General features: G+C 43.9%; 1 protein-coding gene across 2 annotated transcripts in view; it reads left to right on the top strand.

Moving 5' to 3' along the window:
* The window catches only part of TSPEAR (thrombospondin type laminin G domain and EAR repeats), a 40020-nt gene that overhangs the window by 15907 nt on the left and 4542 nt on the right, over positions 1-19571 (top strand). Inside the window, exons 4-9 of one of the 2 annotated variants that reach the window (XM_033150098.1) lie at positions 56-146; positions 6412-6568; positions 7848-7979; positions 8809-9041; positions 10521-10707; positions 14750-14979. In XM_033150098.1, coding sequence (XP_033005989.1) covers positions 56-146; positions 6412-6568; positions 7848-7979; positions 8809-9041; positions 10521-10707; positions 14750-14979 — 1030 coding nt within the window. The remainder of the gene's footprint in view (positions 1-55; positions 147-6411; positions 6569-7847; positions 7980-8808; positions 9042-10520; positions 10708-14749; positions 14980-19571) is intronic. The other variant, XM_033150099.1, reaches the window with a different exon arrangement.

Here is a 19571-nt window from a genome sequence, read left to right on the forward strand (position 1 = left end):
TGATGATGACATAACTGTCTGGATACATATGTGCTTTCCTTTTTATTCACTTTAGGATTACAGATGCTGTTTTCCCCACATCTTTGACTGTGACAGGATCCCGGTTTTATGTAGGGAGCAGAAGGAGAAGAAAAGGTTTCTTCACTGTGAGTACAATATTTGTATTGAAGAGATTATCGTAGCCATTCAGCATACAATGGGCTGACTGCCGTACATGGGGATGGAGATGTGCATTATCAATGCATGCCCGTTTAATATCACTTTAACTTTCATTGGTGCCCCCAAACTATTTTGATAATTATAGCTAGGCAAGATACTGAGAATTCCTTGTTTGAGATTCCTAGCCCCCCCCCCCTTGTGGAAATACAGTTCCCTGGATTCTCTGAGGAAACCGACCAATTTAAGTATGATATAGAGACAAGTAGAGACTGCAACAAAATGTTGCAGCATACCCATCCTTCTAGCAATGGGAAGAGCCAAAGCTCAGTGGTAGAGCACATGTTTAACTCGCAGAAAGTCCTAGGTCCAATCCCTGGCTCCTCCAAGAAGGGCTCCTACTGAGAATTAGTTAACTATTGATAGCCAGCGAATAGAAATCACGCTGAGGGAGATGGACTGAGGGTCTGGCTCGGCATGAGCCAGCTTTCTATGTTCTTCCTAACAGGAATGCTTCTGTTCAGTATCAGCCAGCCATTTTCACCAAGCAAGGCATTCCACTCCCCACCACTCCCCTAGTTTTCTGTTTTTCTTTTCCGACTGACACTTAACATACCTGGGGCCTGTTCTGCAGTTGCATGGTCCTGTGTAATGGTGAAGCAAGAGACACTGCAGGGGAAATCGAACTCTGGGGATAATGGAGGAGCCATGTTTTCAGACCAAGGCGGTTTTGAAGGGACGGGGACTGGGGCATCATCTGGCTCGGAACCCTCTTCAGCAGCGCTGGCTGGTGGCTACTGGGATTGGTGGGCCAGAAGGCAGGGAGGTCAAAAGTGGGTGGAGCCAAAACCAATGAGAAGCGGAGCCAACTGATTCTATTTCTGTCCCCGTCTTCCTTCCTGTTGAGGGGCAGCACTGATATTCATGAGAAGGAAGTGGACAGGCAGTTCCACCCAGCAGCGGAGGAAGCTGCTCGGGCACCTGGGGCGGGGCAAGGATGGGGCAACCCAGTCATAGGGGTGGGGTGAGGGCAGGGCGATCTGCCCATAGGGGCGGGATGCACCGTGGGGCCTCTGGAGTCTGCCTGCCTCCTCCCACCCAGCCACCCTACAGCTGGAGAGGAGGTAGCGGGTGGACCATTTGGGCAGTGCGGAGCCTGTGTGCGCCCAAGCCACCGTGTCTCTCCCAGGAGAAACACAGTGGCTTGGGTGTGCTGCAGGCCCCGCAGTGAGTGCCGCCCAGCATTTTGTCACCCCCATCAGTGGTGACACCCGAGGCGGACCGCAGCCACTGCACTCCCCTTTCTGGTACCACCCTCTAGACTATTTGTAAGTAGGAAGGCAGACAGGTGGGGTGGCTGAAGGCAAGACTGAGGTTGGTGGGTCAGTGCCCCATTTGCCCTAGAGGGCCAGCCTTCACTGCTTTTCAAGCCAACACAGGTACCCTGAGGCAGGGGACGTGACAATTTTATGTAGGCTGTGAGGTGAGATATTGATAAAAAGTGGTCTGCGTTAAGAGTTTCTGTGACATTCATCAGCCATGTTCTGTGCAGGCCTCATAAAACTCTGGAGTATGCAAAGCTCTGCATAAAGATCAAACCAACTTCAGAACAGACCCTGAGGGAATCACACTGATGGAAGCCGTGGTACTAATCTGCTAGGAATGCTTTGGCTTTTCCTCTCTCTTATAGCATTTCCAGATAAACAGCAGATGCATACATGGAACAGCTTCTGTTCATTTCTGGGTTGCTGGTGATAATTTTTAGCCATTTTCTCAGATAGATCAGCAGGCTTTCCTGAGCAGACATTGCAACAGATACATTATACTGTGTGTGGCTGGGACTGGGAGACACGATTGAGTGAGAGATAAAATTCTATTTTCCCTTCTTTTAAAACTAACTTGTGAAAAGAAGCCGACAGGAGCAGAGAAGCATCTGGTTCAAGATAACTCAGCCTTTGGGAAGGATGATCTGAGTGTTCCATGCCCTCAAAATTTATTATGGACAAGATAGAAGCTGATGATAAGCCTACAAAGCCAAAGGAAAGCCAATCTGATAGCCAAAGATTTTCATAGCAAAAATCACAGGCAGAAAGACCCAGAAACTTCTAAGGCAAGAAAGATGAGTCAAGAGTAAGGATGGGGCAGAAATTGGATTCAGTTGCCATTTCAAGGCAAACTTGGATAAATTTTCCGAAACAAAATGTGAAACGGAACACAGCCACCCTTTGAAATTCACACTTCACCAGTTTTTGCGTTACAGTTCTCCAGCCAAGTAATGTGCACAAAATGCATATACTAAGTTAAAGTGTGCATATAAATGCATGTACTGGTGAGAAAGATATACGAAAGTGCATTATATTACAGAAATTGCTTTGAAAAAAATGTGTATATGAGGAAAAATTGCATAAAACAATGTGTATATTAGGAGAAATGTGCAGTAAAATGTTATTGAATTTTCATTAGGACACCCCCACCCCCCAAAAAATTGCTAATATTTGCTATATGTGGAGAACTGAAGCCTGGAAAATCAAGAAATGGAGAGAAACCAGAACTGACACTTTTATTCATCTCTAGTCTATGCGATATCTGAAGAGAACACAGATACACTGAAACAGATATATATATATATTGGAACACTGATAATCTAGCAATCTGTGGGGATTTATTTTATTATTATTTTTTCAAAACGTCTATGCCACTTCCAGTTTAACAAAACTTCCAGGGTGCCTCATAATAGTCGTTAAAACAATTTCAGATAGCTATAGATATCTGTTAACAATGATGGAACTGTAAAAAAACCTAAAGAGAGTAATAAAAACTAGCAGCAACCAATAAAAGTTATTGGATTAAAACCAGCTGCCATGTTGGAAAGCCTGACTAAATAAAAATGTCTGCTGCTGGAAGGACATCTAATTCAGTGCCAGGCAAGGCTCTCTGGAGAAATCATACCACGTGTGGGCTGCCAGAAGGACCCGGGAAGGAGGTGGGATCTCTTTCTCTTGTCATCACCAACCTCATTTCAGAAGGCAGAGGGATTTTAAGTAGGGATGGGAGAGAAATATGATACAGTTTGCATTTAAATGTAGACTTACCTAATTCACGCTTCTCCAGATTTTGCAGCGCAGTTCTCCAGCCAAGTAATGTGTACAAAAATGCACATACTAGGGTAAATTGTGCATATAAATTCATATGTATGCTACTGAAAGTAGCAAACAAAAATGCATAGGTGAAAATGTTTTGCAGAAATGTGTATATTAGGCAAAACTGCATACAAAATGTGTACTTAGGAGAAATTTGCACTAAAATGCTGCTGTTTTCAGGACTTTAGAAAATAATAATCACAAGCTGATGTAGAAATGTGGAGAACTGAACCTAAGATTGGACAAATGAGATACAGTGGTACCTCTGGTTACGTACTTAATTCATTCCGGAGGTCCATTCTTAACCTGAAACTGTTCTTAACATGAATCACTACTTTAGCTAATGGGACCTCCCACTGCCCCGCCAGAGCACAATTTCTGTTCTTATCCTGAAGCAAAGTTCTTAACCTGAAGCGTTATTTCTGGGTTAGCGGAGTATGTAACCTGAAGCGCATGTAACCTGAAGCGTATGTAACCCCAGGTACCACTGTAATAAAATTGAGGTATTTGGCCACCCCTAATTTTAAGCAAGGGCCTCCAATTATCACCTTAGCGATCACACAGGTTCATATAAAATAAAACCATTCTCCAGACATCTGGGCCTCAAACTATTTAGGGGTTTAAAAGGGAAGCATCACCACTTTGAATTGTGCCTGAAAATGGCCTATCAACCAAATTAGTTTAAAAACTGGAGAGATACCTAGAGGGGTGGTGAACTATCCCTGGAGGTTTTCAGGCAGGGGCTGTTGGGAATGCTCTGGTTTTCCTGCATTAAGGAGGGTTTTTTGGCTATGAGATGTGTTACATTTGGTTGGTTGAAGTTGCAAAACCTACAGAAAAGGACACAGTATATCGAAATGAGGCTCAGAGCACTGTGAATCCACACACACAAATGTAACAAGTCATAGTGAGTGTGCTTTCTCTAGAAATTTACAGCTCTGTGGTCCTTAACCCCTTCATTTACTAACTAGCATAGATACTAGCATTGTTAGCTTTGACTGCCAAAACTCCCTCACTTTTGCATCCCAGAAAACATGATTTGTTTCTGAGTACATCTTTGCGACAAAACCGCTTATCCCTTTCTTAATATTTTGCGATGGTTAAAGGTCAACAATCATTCATTTTAAAAAAAAGTTTTCTTGAAATGCTTTCCATTGTAGTCAAAAAGAGTCTTTGCAAGATCAGGTAGAACAAACAGGAAATGAAGAAGACATTAGCTGAAGTGATTTATGCTGATCTTCATCTCGCACTTACAAATGATTTATTAAATTCAGATTATGACAAAACAGCCTGAAGCGTACATCTCAAACTTAAAGAGAGTGAAAAGCCAAACTATTTGCACCGAGGGTGTGGGTGTGTGCTCAGGATGGGTGGCTGAAAGAGGTTTATTGGGGGAGTGCTAGAACTGGCTCTAAGGGAATAATTGGAAGATGGGGGGTCTGGCAAATTGTTTCTGAGATGCTGAGAGTAAATTTATAGAGAGAAACTAGTGCAGGAAAGCCATAAAAAGGATCCAGTTACTGTCCCAAAAGACTTATAGATGAGAGGCATAGGGGAAGCAGTAATTCTAGACCAGGTGTGGGAATCCTTTGGGCTTCCACATGCTGCTGAACTACAACTGTCAACCCAGCCATCGTGGTTAATGACAAAGGATTATGGAAATTCAGCAACATCTGGAGGTTCAGAGGTTCCCCACACCTGTTCTAGGCAAGTTGGGTGCCAGACACGTCGTAGCATTCAGGGACACCATCTGCAAGTCCAGGGAATTTTGTCTCTTGCTCTGCTTTCTGAATTAGATTTCACATGCTCACTTCTCAGGAAGACTCAGCAGTCATAGCAGCCAACAGTAGATAGAGCCAGAGCCACTGATAGGCAGAGCCAACTCTTCTCCCTGCTGAGTTCCAAAGGGGGCAGCGAGGAGGAGGAGGAGGAGGAGGAGGAGGAGGAGGAACTTGACAGCCAGAGCCATCTCCAGGACTAGTAGTAAGAAAGAAGGCAGGGCAGGTGGGGGCTGGCTGAATGCAGATTGAGGCTAGTGGGGCAGTGTCCCATTTGCCCAAATGGATTAGCCTCCACTCCTAGCACCTCTGTTTCTGCCAGCTCACTGCTTCTAAATGTGCCCCATGGGACATTATACTCTACGGACTGGTTGAATAGTCATTCCCTTATTTGATGTGAAGGCTATTGGAAGTGGAGGAAAATACTCAACACACTCTTACAACTACTGCACAAGCATGCTTTTTCACTAATCTCCCTCCTTGGACCAGCAGCCATTCCAGCAGGTTTTTGTTACATACCTATGTTAAATAATGTATAGCTAGATCCTTAGTTCAAGAAAATATGGAATAGTAAGTTTTCTTAGGTTACAGGGTGTGGGTTTTCCTCCACCAGTAGAAGCTTATTTCCACATTAGCTTCAGTAACAGTTTAATCCCTATCAAGGTGGCAGGGTAACCATTGCAGAAATGTTTTATAACAAACCAATGTTAACCCTGCCACTTTGATAAATGCTCCTTAATATCCAGCATTCCATGAAGACCTAGTATGTTTGTGCATGAAATGTTGCTTTGATCTGCATCTACACTGTGGTGTATAATTTAGCCATACACTTTCAACAAGGTCAACGTAACATGAAAGTGTCATAATTTCTCTCGTGTTCCCTAACTGTTACCCTCAACATTAATATGGATAGTAAAAGGACAGATTAGTCAAAGAATTATTGCTCATATACCATACTTGTTCACCCATCATGTACACATTGGTGAGAAGTTGCTCCTGTGTTCACATAAAGAATAAAGGCCAGCAGCACAGGACTTATTTTGAGCAGAGACTCTTTGGAACCTCTGAGCTCAGCCCTGGAATCAATGTTCAATGGCAGATTTAATAGCCCACTAACACATAGAGCAATATGAAGAGGTTGCCCCTGAGCACCCGAAAGGTAGTTTCCCCCTGTCACTGGTGAGTCACAATTGCTCCCCACACATATGAAAATAGGGGCCCATGATTTTTCAAATGGGCTTAAGCCCCTGTCATCAATTGAACAAAGAAAGAAAACCAATGGTCTTCCAACAACCCTGATTGATTTCATTCCCTAGTCTTTCTTCCTCTCTTTTCAGGGCTTGCTAAGGCAGCTGGTCCTGTTGCCAGGATCTGATGCTACCTCAAGGATGTGCACTGGCATGAACTTTAATCTAGCAGTGCTCTCCATCCCCAAAATTCTGCAGGATCTCCCCGTGAAACCAGCGGGCAATGGGCTGCTGAAGTACCCTTACGGTCAGTAAAACAAACAAAATAGGTTTTGAGATGCTTCCAACAACTTGCATTAGGAAACTATAGAGGAGAACAAGCTGGTAACCCTTCCAAGTGCAGAGAGAGAGCCTGGAGTTAGAGCAGATCTGGGCTGATTGACTTGCAGCAGCAGAAGGGTACATTTCACTTTTGTCATATATTACTATTCTGTTTTGTTTCCCCCTTCAATGAAATTGTGAGATTGATTCCTTGTGGTTAATGAACCTTTCTTCCTTGCAGACCTTTTCACTGATATACATAATATATTGCTTTAAGCTGCCCAGAGAACTTTGCATCTTGGGACAAATGCCGTTAATAAATAAAAACATTGTGCAGTTTTCTGTTATCAAATGCAAAACAATATTTCTTGCTTATACTTTGATGACAGCAACATATGTCTGCTTTGCCATGTACTAGAGGAAAGGTGTCACCACAGAGAAGGCCCTGCTCCTTATCCCTACCTGCCTGACTTCAGAGGCTGGCAAGCCTCAGAGCAGAGCCTCTCCTGCAAATCTTACCATCCAGTAGTGTGTATATATGGGAGAAAAAATTGTATGCTTTGTAGAAGATTATGATTCCCATCTGCCTCAGTCACCATGGCCAGTGCTGAAGAGATATAATTGAGTGTTATCAGCCCACTGGTGACATTTAATTCTGAATCCTCAGATGAACTCTCCAAGTGGTTTTATGTAAAGATGTTAAAGAGCTAAGAGGGACAAAATGGGACTGTGGGATTCCATAGGAAAATTCCCAAGGGGTTCAACAACAGTTCCACAGTGCAAGCTCCTAATTAAGCCAACTGTCATTGCTTAGTTTATGGTGTAATAAAACATTATACCTGGAGTGCTTCTAGATGAACTGTTCCTTTGCAGAAGATTTGGTTGTTATCACATACCACCATGGCTTGTTTATTGCCAACAAAGCCACAATCTGAAGTGATGGTTTGTTGTTTTGCTTATCAGTCTTTGTTTTAACTATATCTTCGTGTTATGTGTGAAAATGAACTATTCACATGGAGGAAGCCTAAAAGGCCATTCACTGTTAATAACTCATTCTCGAATTGCCCCCCTTAAAAATCAAAGACCATACTTGTCCAGTGGCAAAAGAACAGAGAGAAAAACATGTTTGTAGCCAAGCATAATCTCACATAATCCAGTGCAGTTGCGTATTGATATCAATAATTGCATTTATTGTGGTGCCAGAGCAAGTATTTATTTGCTTATTTGCTTGTTTTTTGTTTTTGTTTTTTACCGTTATCGTTCAGAAGCAGACATGAAGGTGACTTTGGGGTCTCGCCCTCCCTGTACCAAAAGTGAAAGTGGTCAGTTCTGGTTTAATGCTGCTCAGAAAGGGCTATTTATATGCAACGGGGATAAATGGATTTCCTTGCTAGAAGGTAAGCCTTTCTGGGTACCGATTGATTGGTTGTATCTCTGTGCTGCTTTTCATTCAAATGAATCTCAAATCAGCTTACAAACAATAAATAACGAATTGGTTGGCCTCCGTCTGCCTCAAGAGGCAATGGAGGAATGTGCCTTTGAGGGGGTGAAGTTAAACCTTTGGGGAACTACAGCACCTGCTGTGGCAGTAGAGACCAATATGGGAAAGACATGTTTTGTTGCAGCTGGGGCAGATGAGGGTGTTCAGTTGTGCTGGTGCAGGTATACCATGGCATTTCTTCTTTCTGCACTCCTCCAAGCAGTCATTCCTTTTCTGGTCATTTCTGTGGTTGCACAACCTGACTGCCTGTCTCCAGGTGCTGTGGTCATCTGTAAGGGATTCTTTCATGGCGGAGTTAATGATGCCAGCATTCATGTCATGTTTGCAGACATCTTTGTAATGCAGGGTTGGTCTGCCAGCAGGCCTGGTGCCTGAAGCCAGCACCTTGGGGATCCCGCCATCTTCCATTGTGTGTACATGACCAAGGCAGTATAGACGTCACTGAGGTAGAAGTGCAGACATGCTGAGAGGGGCTCAGGCACCATGTTTAAACTGGCTTATAGGCATCTGAGCAGAGAAGCTAGATCTAAATGTGAAAGGTAAGCTTGAATAGGATCAGGGGTAGGGAAACCAGAAGGAATGAGGTAGAAATTCAGGGAAGATAGAAGGCCCAAGGAAGAAGGTGACAGAAGGGGCGGGGAGGAGAAGATAAATTTCGGGAATGCTAATTCTGCTGGATCATTCTGTCTACAGAATCCCCTTATTAATGCCATTTGATTTCATAGTTGAAGAAAAACTGGACTATCTGGAAGAATACCAGAGTTTAGCTACAAATTCTGAAACCATGGGCATTGAGGTCTTTGTCATCCCTGACGTGGGACTCTTTGCAGCTACTGCTAATCGGTACACTCCTCCAGGGTCAGCCATCTACAAATGGACGGATGAGAAATTTGTGGCATACCAAAACATCCCCACTTACCAAGCCCAGTCCTGGAAATTCTTTACTATTGGAAAAAAGGTAAATTGTAAGTTAATTTTCAGTATTACTGGATACTCCGCTATTCCCATCAACTTTTCTCTCTGGTCTTTTTCTCACACCTCCCTTACCAGTTCCTTAACTGGCTAAGCACAACTGCTTTTCCTTAAGTGGCAGTTAACCCCCATCTGATAGTCAACTCCCAACTGAATTGGAACCTTAAGCCAATAAGAATCTACTGTCATCCTGACCAATCTGATTAAATTTACCTGATCCAGGCCCCACCTAATACATTTGTAAAGTGATAATTATCTCTCTCTCTCCTCTGTCATAACCTGTCCCCAAGAACTACTACTATGTAGGCTTGCAACACCATGACAAATCAAGGCACTTTGATAAAGGTCACAACACATTTCCCCCTTCAAGCACAAATATATAGATATAGATTGAAATGGATATAGATATAATTCCTCCACACCTCCATACTGGTATTCTTATTTATCTACAACAGGGATTGGGAAACTCCCTACCATTTGGCCCACAATGACAAGGATAGGAATTCATTTGAGGTGTATTCCTGCCCACCCATCAATTTCAACTCCCCCCTGTGCTTTTCCTTCAGAACTCTGCAGTTTGAAGCATGGAGGGAGCTGTGTTTGAAAGCGCACTCCTACCCACCCATCAGCTGATAAATGGTCGGAATGTGCCTTCATCAAGGCTTTCAAATGCTGCCCCCCCCCCGTGCTTCTTCAAACCTTCATGATACCTCAAAGGGAAGCATCACATGACATCAACTTTGGCTTGCCAGGGGTGGGGGAGAGATCCAGCCCTTTGGCCAGAAAAGGTTCCCCACACTTGCTCTAGAAGAGGGGATTTGGAGCAGGCTGTGCTAGAAGACTTTAGCAGACCAAGAATCACGTACCAGAAATGTTTGGTGGCGAAGTGCAAGAGCTTTTCAGAGCTGACTTTCATTGCACTGGTGTGTCTTGCTCTATTGATACTTATGAAATATGGTTTCTGTAGCAGTTTCGCTATTTTATTGTAGGAAATTCTGAGAGCATTTTATGGAGTGTGCCCAATAAATATTCCAAATAAAGTATGTGTGGTCTGGGGTGGGGTGGGGTGGGGTGGGGGGAAGGATAGCATATTTTCACATTTTGAGAGTTTTTCCTCTTTGGAAAAGAACCTGTTGTGCTTACAGGCCTTCAAAGTAGGCCCCCTCTGATACAATGCACCATTGACAATGTTCGTAGAACTGTTGGAAACTTCTGGAAAAGTCCTCTTTTCGTTCTGCTTTCAGTTCCGTCGTCACAGCAGCTTGGATGTGTAAAATGTTGGAAAATCTGTGCCTTTTCAGTACAGAATTCAGTTTTAGAAAAAAGAAAGAAATCCGGTGTGGCCAGATTGGGAGAATATGGAGGGTGGGTCAACTCAGTAACCTCAGTAACAATTTCACACAGAATATGTGGGTTGTTTTGTGCAAGAAGAGAGTCTGAGCTGTTGTAGCTTCTTGTTTTTCAGATTTTCCTTGCAGTGGCAAATTTTGAAGCAAATGAAAGGGGTCAAGAGTTTTCTGTGATTTACAAGTGGAACTACAGAAAGGAGAAATTCACTGTGTACCAGAGGATCAACACACACAGTGCTAGGGACTGGGAGGCATTTGTCATTGATGGAGAGGCCTTTCTCGCAGTGGCTAATCACAGAAAAGGTACCTAGATGCCAATGTACAATGACACCAATCAGCATGTGCAAAATCCCTTCCCTTTGCCATTGGACAGCCAGAATCATCTGGCTTGCACCTTCTTGCCTTACATATGTTCTGTTCCTCGTAACAGCTGTGTGGCATGCATCAAGTCAACAGGTGCAAATTCTGGCATGGAAATGCTGTGATTGGGAAAAAGCTGCTCTTGATTAAGCTATCTCTCTCTATATATATATCTGTCTGTCTGTCTGTCTGTCTGTCGTATGCCCTGCTTGCAAAACACAGAGGGCAAGTAGCTTAGATATCTTTCAAAGGGGATTAAACGAATGTAGGGATAGGTCTGCCAGTCTCCACTATACCACTGTTGCTCGGGGGAGAGCTACTGCATGGAGGCATCTGGTTGGCCACTGTGGAAAGCAGGATACTGGATTAGGTGGATCCTTGGTCTCATCCATCTAAGTCTGTGTTCTTAGGAGACTCCAGTAACTTTTCAACCAGAAGTGACTTTTCCACCAAGAGAGACACTGCAAGGCATCGTTGAAGCTGCTGTCACTGTAGCTGCTCCAATCAGCAGTCCAGCTGACTGCAGGCTTCCCTTGTGGTGTTAATCAAGAGTTTGTGTAGGATCTGTAACAGGGAAATAAAGAGTTGCACTCCTCTCCCCCCCCCCCACCTGCCAGGGTTCAGAGGCTTCTCACCAATTCACTTCCAAGAGCTCGATGTCCTCTTTAAATTAATAATTTGTATCGGCTAAAAACATTTTTAACAGTGGGTGTCTGCTTCATTTTGCACCAGCTTTTTCAAATTTGCATCTGTACTGTGTTTAGTATGTGGTTATACATATTTAGATCCTAGCAACAAACGGATGCTTTCTTTGTGTGTCAGGGCAACATGGCAAGATGGCGTTGTTGTTGCTGTTTTTGTCATTTATTTTTAACCATTTACCCCTATGTTGTTTTTCTGCTGAAAATCACCCCCTCGCAGTTTCTGTTGTCCCACCCCACCCACGCCTAATATTGCACAGTTACAAAGAACAACTTTGTGAGGTATTTTCAGCAGAGAAATGGGTCCCCTGCTAGAGTGTGGACTTATCATGTCTCCCACAAGGCCAGCCTCTGGTGCTGTGCCTGCATCCTCAGCCCAGCCCCTGAGAACAAACAACTGATTTTTAGTTTCCCACAAACAAACAGGATGCTAAACCTTGGTTGAAAACGTGGCTGGTAGTTTAGATTCCAGGCATAACAACAACAACTTATTATTACCCTGCCCATCTGGCTGGGTTTCCCCAGCTACTCTGGGCAGCTTCCAACAGAATGTTAAAATACAATAATCTATTAAACATTAAAAGCTTCCCTAAACAGGGCTGCTGACAGATTAAAATTCTGCAACATTCAGGTTAATTCTGCTTTCAGGTTAAAATTCTGCAACATTCCTCCAAACCATCAGAATGGCTTGTCACTTGGCATGGTTTGCACTTCACAAACTATGAACCAAAAAGCCAAAACCTGGACATAGCTAAACCACAGCCTTGGGTTTGTCCAACACACCAAGGCAACTACCGGTAGAGTTTCATTTAGCTCAGTGCAGCAGCAGAACAATTGGGAAGAAGCACAGAAACCACAATCACCTCTCTCTCTGCCCTGGGCTTGCAAGCCTGGCCTCCAAAGTAAAGTGGAACCTCCTGGAAGATTTTTGGGATCCAAAATCCTTTGGAGTGCACACGAAATGGCCATATGCTGCCACCCAGTGGAGTCTGTTAACATAATCCATGGAAAGAACTGTTTTTTCTAAAATGTGTTGTGTGGGAAGAAAAATTAAAATGTATAATTTATGCCTTAGTATGAAGTAAACTGGGACAATATGAAAGTAAATGTTATGAAATAAGTCCTATTTGTACTGGGTCCCTCACTTGCTTTTGCAAAAAGAAAAATGGTGGTAGTGGATATGATTAAAATCTAATGCTCAGCTGACCAAACTCTTTATTCCTCATTTGTGCAATGCCTCACTCTCAGTCAGTCAGTTTTATTACGGCAAAAGCCAGCAGCACAGAAAACCATAAATCCAAACAGAATACAATCGGGCAACAACATCACCAAAAATAAAACAATAACACAGAGGAACTTTACAATGTGTTATTCAATAAAAGAGATTTGCGCTTCTCGATAGCTAAAGTGCAGAATTTGGCCACATCGTATGATACTAGACTTGAGGAATCTTCTAGAAGATATTTTCATAAAATTTTGGGGAAGGATTCCAAATAATGTTGTAAGGGTATAAATTTTGTTAAAAGGGGTAAAATAAATCGAGCACGTTCTTCACTATAGAATTCGCAGAATAAAAGGATGTGAGTAACGGATTCTATATTGTTGGACATGCAGGGGCAGAGATGCGCAGGCATTGGAACCCTCATAAATTTGCCATACAGCACTGCTGAGGGCATTGTCTAGAAACAGGCTCTAGAGAAGGCGCATCTATAGGCTTAGTTAGTGATGTTAGTTAAATAAGGGGCCACTGCAAAGTTAGGCCAAGATTTTAGACATCTATACTTCTCTGGGAGTAAGGCAACTTCTTGTTGTAATTCGACATTGTGAAGTCTCTGAGTCATAGTAATTTTTGCCTTATTTAAAGTTCCGTTAAGAAGATTTTCTGGGTTTAGGCCAATTTGTTTGATCTTATTAGTTATTTGCATAAGCCAGGGGGGATAGGGGACTGTGGCCAGGAGGTGAGGTAACAATCCCTTTGGGTTGTAATGAATTTTCAACCAGATAATATCAACTTCTGGAAAATTATTTCCAGTCAAACCAAAGCACCTAACGAGGGCACAACAATCCCTGCAGATATATGGGAAGAGCATTATAATGGGTTGTTTAGGCACCAATGGTATCCCGCGCCCTTTGACATTTATTTAGATAATGATGCGCCATGGCCCCCTATATCGGAAGCTGAAATCACTTCGCTAATTCTACAAATGAAATCTGGCAAAGCCCCAGGAAGTGATTTCATTGTGGTTGAACTCTTGAAAGCGCAAATAAATTGGTGGGCCCCGATTCTTGCAAATCTGTTTTCATATATAGATAAAACAACCCAAATCCCTAAAGATTGGGGCCTGGCCATAATCGTTCCTATATTCAAAAAGGGCAACCCCTCTGACCCAGCTAACTACAGACCAATCAGTCTGCTGAATGTGATCTGCAAACTCTACACAAAACATCTATGTCTAAAACTGTGTGAATGGTTATACCTTAATGATCTATTAGAAATAGAACAAGCAGGATTTACACCCGGACATTCCACCATCGATCACTGCATAGTGTTAGACTATTTTGTTTATAAATATATGAAACATTGGGAAAAAATCATTGTATGCGGCCTTTGTGGACTTAAAGGCAGCATTTGATCCTTTATCTAGGGGTAGGCTCTGGGCCAGATTGGCCAATATGGGCATTAACAGACGGCTGTTACTTCTGATGATTAAACTTCATGAAAACAATACCCTCCAGATAAGATTCAAACAGGATGGCAGACTCTCCAGAGAAATCCCAGTGCAAAGAGGAGTTAGACAAGGATGTTTATTAGCCCCGTTTCTGTTCAACATCTATGTCAATTCCCTAATCACATGTTGCCATGAAATCGATACCCATCCCCCTGTGGTTTCCAGCGGCAATGCCTCACTCTCTTTCCAAGTCCAGCCTTGCCATTAGGCAGGCCTCAGGCAGCTGATTTGAGGTGTCATTACTATATTTTTTTATTACGGAGGAGGGAGAAGCTCACATCAGAGGGGATGTGGAACATATTACCCCCCAGCCCCATGCAGGCTTATTTATGGAATGCTATACATTCCATCCCATGCAAAAATTCCATTGTCTTTTGAAATCTTTTCAGGTGAATTGAATTATTAGCTCCCTTTTTGGTTCTTTATCTGGTCAAAAACTAGACAGTCATTTCCTTCAGCTTGTCAACGACAACAGCAGCCCTCTCACATGACTCTCCTTTTCAGATAAAAAACCTTGAGGTCAGTCCTTGACCTCTGATGTTTTTTCTTCCTTAGGGAATAACCACAATATAGACAGTGTCATATACAGGTGGAACGCCAGGACAGGCCTTTTTGAAACCAACCAGACCATTCCTACCTCGGGAGCCTATGACTGGGAATTTTTCAGCATTGGGCCTTATTCCTTCCTCGTGGTGGCCAACACGTTTAATGGAACATCCACCACGATCAACTCTCACATCTACATTTGGCTCAGTGGAGCCTTCCAGCTCTTCCAGTCAATATTGGTAAGATATTGAGTAGCAAAAAATCAATGTAATTGTTTGATTGCTTGGGCAATGTATTTTGGTCTGAACACCTCAGTGGATATACCCTATGTAGGCATAGGGTGGGTGGGTGTGCTGGTTTTTATACATAGTTCTGTATGCATGAAGCTGCATTGAATGCTGCCACTGCCACCAAAATGGCATAGCCAAAGAATTCCCTTCCATTCATATATGTCAGTACTGAAGTCCGTTGTACACAGGTAATGAAAACTGTACTGTACATGCAAATGTGACTGCAGATCAGGGGAATGTAAGAATAGATGTGCAATATATTTTCTGTAGCCCCCCCCCCCCAGTGCAGATTGTCTTGAGTCACCATATGGGCGCACCCGGGGGGCAGCTGCCCCCCCCGAACCAAATAAAAATTAAATGGTTATCGGCAGCCTAAAAGGAAGGAAAAAGCACTCCTCCTGAAAAAAGCTCAAGACTGGTCTTTCTCCCCCTCCCAAAATCTCAATAACAATTGAGCTCTTGCGCTCTTGCCGAGGCACAGTTGGCCACTGTGTGTGTGTGTGTGTGTGTGTGTGTGTGTGTGTGTGTGTGTTTTGCGCTGGCTGTTTCCCCCTCCCTCATGCCGACAAAGAGCTGGCGTGCCTATCAGAGACCGGATCCTAGCCTGCACCCTGCTTGGTCAAATGGGGATGCAGGCTGAGACTTGGGCAGTGTTAGGGGGCGAATCCGAGGGCTGACCATGGTCTTAGCCTGGGTTCTCATCCTTCCTCGTCTGCCTGCTTTTTGTATCCACGCTACATAGTGCTGGCAAGAGAGGAACAGTTTCTGAATTTGCCGGGATTCATCGTTGCAAGGGAGCTTGCGAAACTGAGTTCCCTTGCATGCTGTGTAGTTCCTTTGCAACGACTGAGGATCCTGGGAAACTGAGTTTTTCAGCCATTTGGGGCTTTCTGTTGGGGGGGGGGGTTTCCTGTTTTTTGAAGCTGTTTTTGTTTTTTGAAGCTGTTTTTGTTTTTGAACCTGAACGACCATGGCTTGCCCCCCTCCCCCTAGTTTTGATCCTGGGTATGCCCCTGAGTCACCATATACAGTATCAACTTTTGTGTTACTTGTTTTAATGGGACTGCAAAATAAAAGTGTGGGGTCATCCTTCCTTGATTTATTTTTCCCTTAGTGCTGATCAGCAGCATCACTGAGTATGCTAATTGGTCAAATGAAGTTATACAGCTGTGTGTGTTTTTAAGTTCTGTTGGAATCTGTAACATTAGCGATCAAGTTACAGGTAGGTTGCCGTGTTGTATGCCATAGTCAAAACAAAATAAAAAATAAAAAATTCCTTCCAGTAGCACCTTAGAGACCAACTAAGTTTGTTCTTGGTATGAGCTTTTGTGTGCATGCACACTTCATCAGATACACACTGTTGGTCTCTAAGGTGCTACTGGAAGGAATTTTTTATTTTGTTTTGATTAGAGATCAAGTTCATCGGGGGACATGTAAATGGCAAATAAAATCATGCTTGAATTCAGCTCCCTCCCTCCCCCTCCCTCCTCCTGCATCCTGATGCCCTCCAGATGTTTTGGACTGTAACTACCATAATACCTGCTGGCTGGAGCTGATAGGAATTGAAGTCTCCAACATTGAAAAGCTTGCATTTTTCCACTTCTTCGAATGTAATGGGTTATTCTCTGTCCCATCCTGAGCTTGGCTAGCTAGCCATCTGCTGGGACTCATGAGCCACTCCAGTCAGCTGCTGCTGCCTGAATGAGTTTGCTAAAGTGTCCGAAGCCAAAAAGGAGCAGGTTGTCTAAGGCAGGCAATAAGAGATAGGGCATGCTGCCCGTCCTGATGTCAGGGTGAGCTCACCCTCAGGCCTCTTCAGTTCAGATGAAGGGAGATGCTACTTCCCTGTTCCCCACCTGCTGCCCGTGGTCTCAGGAGTCACATGGATCTCCTTCCTGGCTCCTGCTCCCTTTGGGCCTCCATGCTTCGTCATGTGCAGTTCCTTCCCACAAGTCCCCCTGCTCCTGTGTTACTACTGAGGCACATCTCAGTCACCCTGGCAACCAGGCCAGCTTCCCAGCTGGAGATGGTAGCTGTGGTGGAGAGCATTCCGGTTGCCATGGCAATGTCACAGCTGTTCTTGGTCTTGCCATTCTGCAGTGCTCATCCCGCTGGCCCGGAGAGAGACACTTTTGGCCTCACCTTCCTCTTTCTGTGAGGCAATTGAGGTCACCACTGCTGAGCCTCACAAAAAAATGGCAGCGCCTGGGCCAGAGGCTCAGGCAAATGGGGAGCAGCAAGATATAGGAGGGGCTGATACAGTTCCTTGCCTGGAGCCAACAAAAATTTGGAGCTGGCCCTTGTTTTCCTTCATGGAATAATGCTTTAGGAATGATTCCTTATGATGGGAAGCTATTGGGAAATGCTTCACTGGGATCAAAAATGCACATGGAGTTTTCTGGCAAGCAAGCTGCCTATGGGACTCTTAAATCTGCATCCATACAGCAGTTTATTCCATTTCCCCATTACCCTAATTGTTAATTTCTGCATTATATTTGAACTTCCACACAATGAAAAAGCCACTTCCAGGAATATAGAGCAAGTTCAGAGATCGTTTCCATGTTGTTTGCAAGCAGGTTGTTTTTTTCTGGGCGCTATACTTGCACTGTAGATTTCCAGAAGGGCTTGCTTTTAATGCCACGTGAAAGCTCAAATCTAATGTGGAAATTAACAGTTAGGGAAATGGAATAAATTGCTGTGTGAATGCAGTCAAGTTCCAGTCTCAAGGAACTTTGAAGAATCTACATGGATTTTCAGCTTTGGCACAATATTTTTCTGGCTACGTTCCTTCATAAGTACATAGAAAACTGCTCCATACTGAGCCAGACCTTTGGTCCATTTAGCTCAGTGCTTTTAGCAGCTGCTCTCCCCAAGATTTCAGAGAGGAAGCTTTCCCCATTCTTACCTGAAGCTGCCAGGGGTTCAGCCAGACACTTTCTTCAGGCAAAGCAGATGCTCTACCACTGAGCTACAGCCTCGAAGTATTGCAATGGAGGAAAGACCATTGCCTCGTTGAGACCACCCTCAGATCAGTTTGATGTTCGGCAAATTTCACACGAGCTATGTTAGAAAATGAGTGGGTTTGCATGCATCATTTAACACAGCTCTGGAAATTGTGCTACTAGTTAAGAACAGAGGACTTGAGATACATTTGTCCCTAGTAGGGCTGCTACTAAGATAATGTCCTAGTGCAAGGGAATGTCATGCATGAAATAAGAGAGCAGGAAGAAGCATTTGCCAGACATTCTGCTAGCAATATTTCCAATGGAACCCAGCTGTGCAGGAAGCAGAATGGAACATGGTTTTGCATTCTTCCTACACCAAGGGGTTTCCAAGTAAAAACCAAGTGAGTGAACATGCTGACATATCTGGGCAGCTTTCTAAAATTGGGACCCACACCAGACCTTCCTTCTCACTGCTAACTAACTGCTAGGTCTGCTTCTGAAACAAACTCTCTTGTACACCAGGCTGCATGGGAGAAACGTCATTCCTAGTGCAGGAGAGCAGGAAGAAAGAAATGGTTTTTGAATGAGAGTGGCAGGGGAGGAGGGTATCCCATCTTAATTTTGTTAATTTTCCTTTTTAAAAGGCGGTATGAGCACTAATATGGAAAAGAAGAAAAGCATTCACCTTTTTAAAAAAAACAACCCAAAAATGAGGGGGGGGGGACAAGCAAAAAAAAAATGCTTCCAAAATGGCTTGGGCATTTGGTGAATGATTGGTGGTTGGAGTTTTCTTTTATTTTCATGAGCAGAGGTCACAGGAACTGGGCAATAAGTGCCTTGTGGCAGTATCCCAATCAGCCTACACCAGGGATAAGTAGCCTTTGGCCCTTCATAGCTTCATGGCTGGGGCTGGTAGGAGTCCAGTTGGAGTCCAGTTGGAAAGCTGCTGGTTCCCCATCCCAGGCTTACACACTCTACCCTCAGCCTTTATTAAGAGAGAGAAGAATCAGGTATGCAAGCAGTTGTGGTTTGTCATTCAATTACTGGCAAAATCAGTGTTCAAAGTCCAACCTGAAAGGATGATGTCTGCACTGCTTGCCACCAAAAGGTTATGACAGTGGTGTTAATAAAATTATTACTGTATGTAGAAGCCCTTAATGCAAGAATGGGGAACCCTTTTCAGCCTAAGGGGCACATTCACTCACGGGTCACCTTCTGGGGGCCACATACCAGTAGTGGGTGTGGCCACAGGCAAAAAGTAGGTGGAGCAACAGTGTGGTTCTTGCCTTTGTGCAGTAGGCTACATTCAATCCGCATACATGAGATGTTCTAGATACATCTCTCCATCCAGACAAGTAAAAGGCATTATCACACTTCAAGGACATATTCTAGCAAGGCAAAAACTCTCAAGGATGGGATGGAGCAAGGCCAGAGTGGGGCATGGCTTGGAGAGGGTGAACAGCCTAGATAGCACCTTGATGTCTTGACAGAGTGGCCTACAGGGCTGAATTTGGCCCCCAAGCCTGATGTTCCCCACCCCTACTTTAATGGAAACTGATGTGCATATGCTGAATGGCTTCCCTGAGGGGAAGTTGA

The sequence above is a fragment of the Lacerta agilis genome, chromosome 5 (assembly GCF_009819535.1).
Source record: "Lacerta agilis isolate rLacAgi1 chromosome 5, rLacAgi1.pri, whole genome shotgun sequence".
NCBI lineage: Eukaryota > Metazoa > Chordata > Lepidosauria > Squamata > Lacertidae > Lacerta > Lacerta agilis.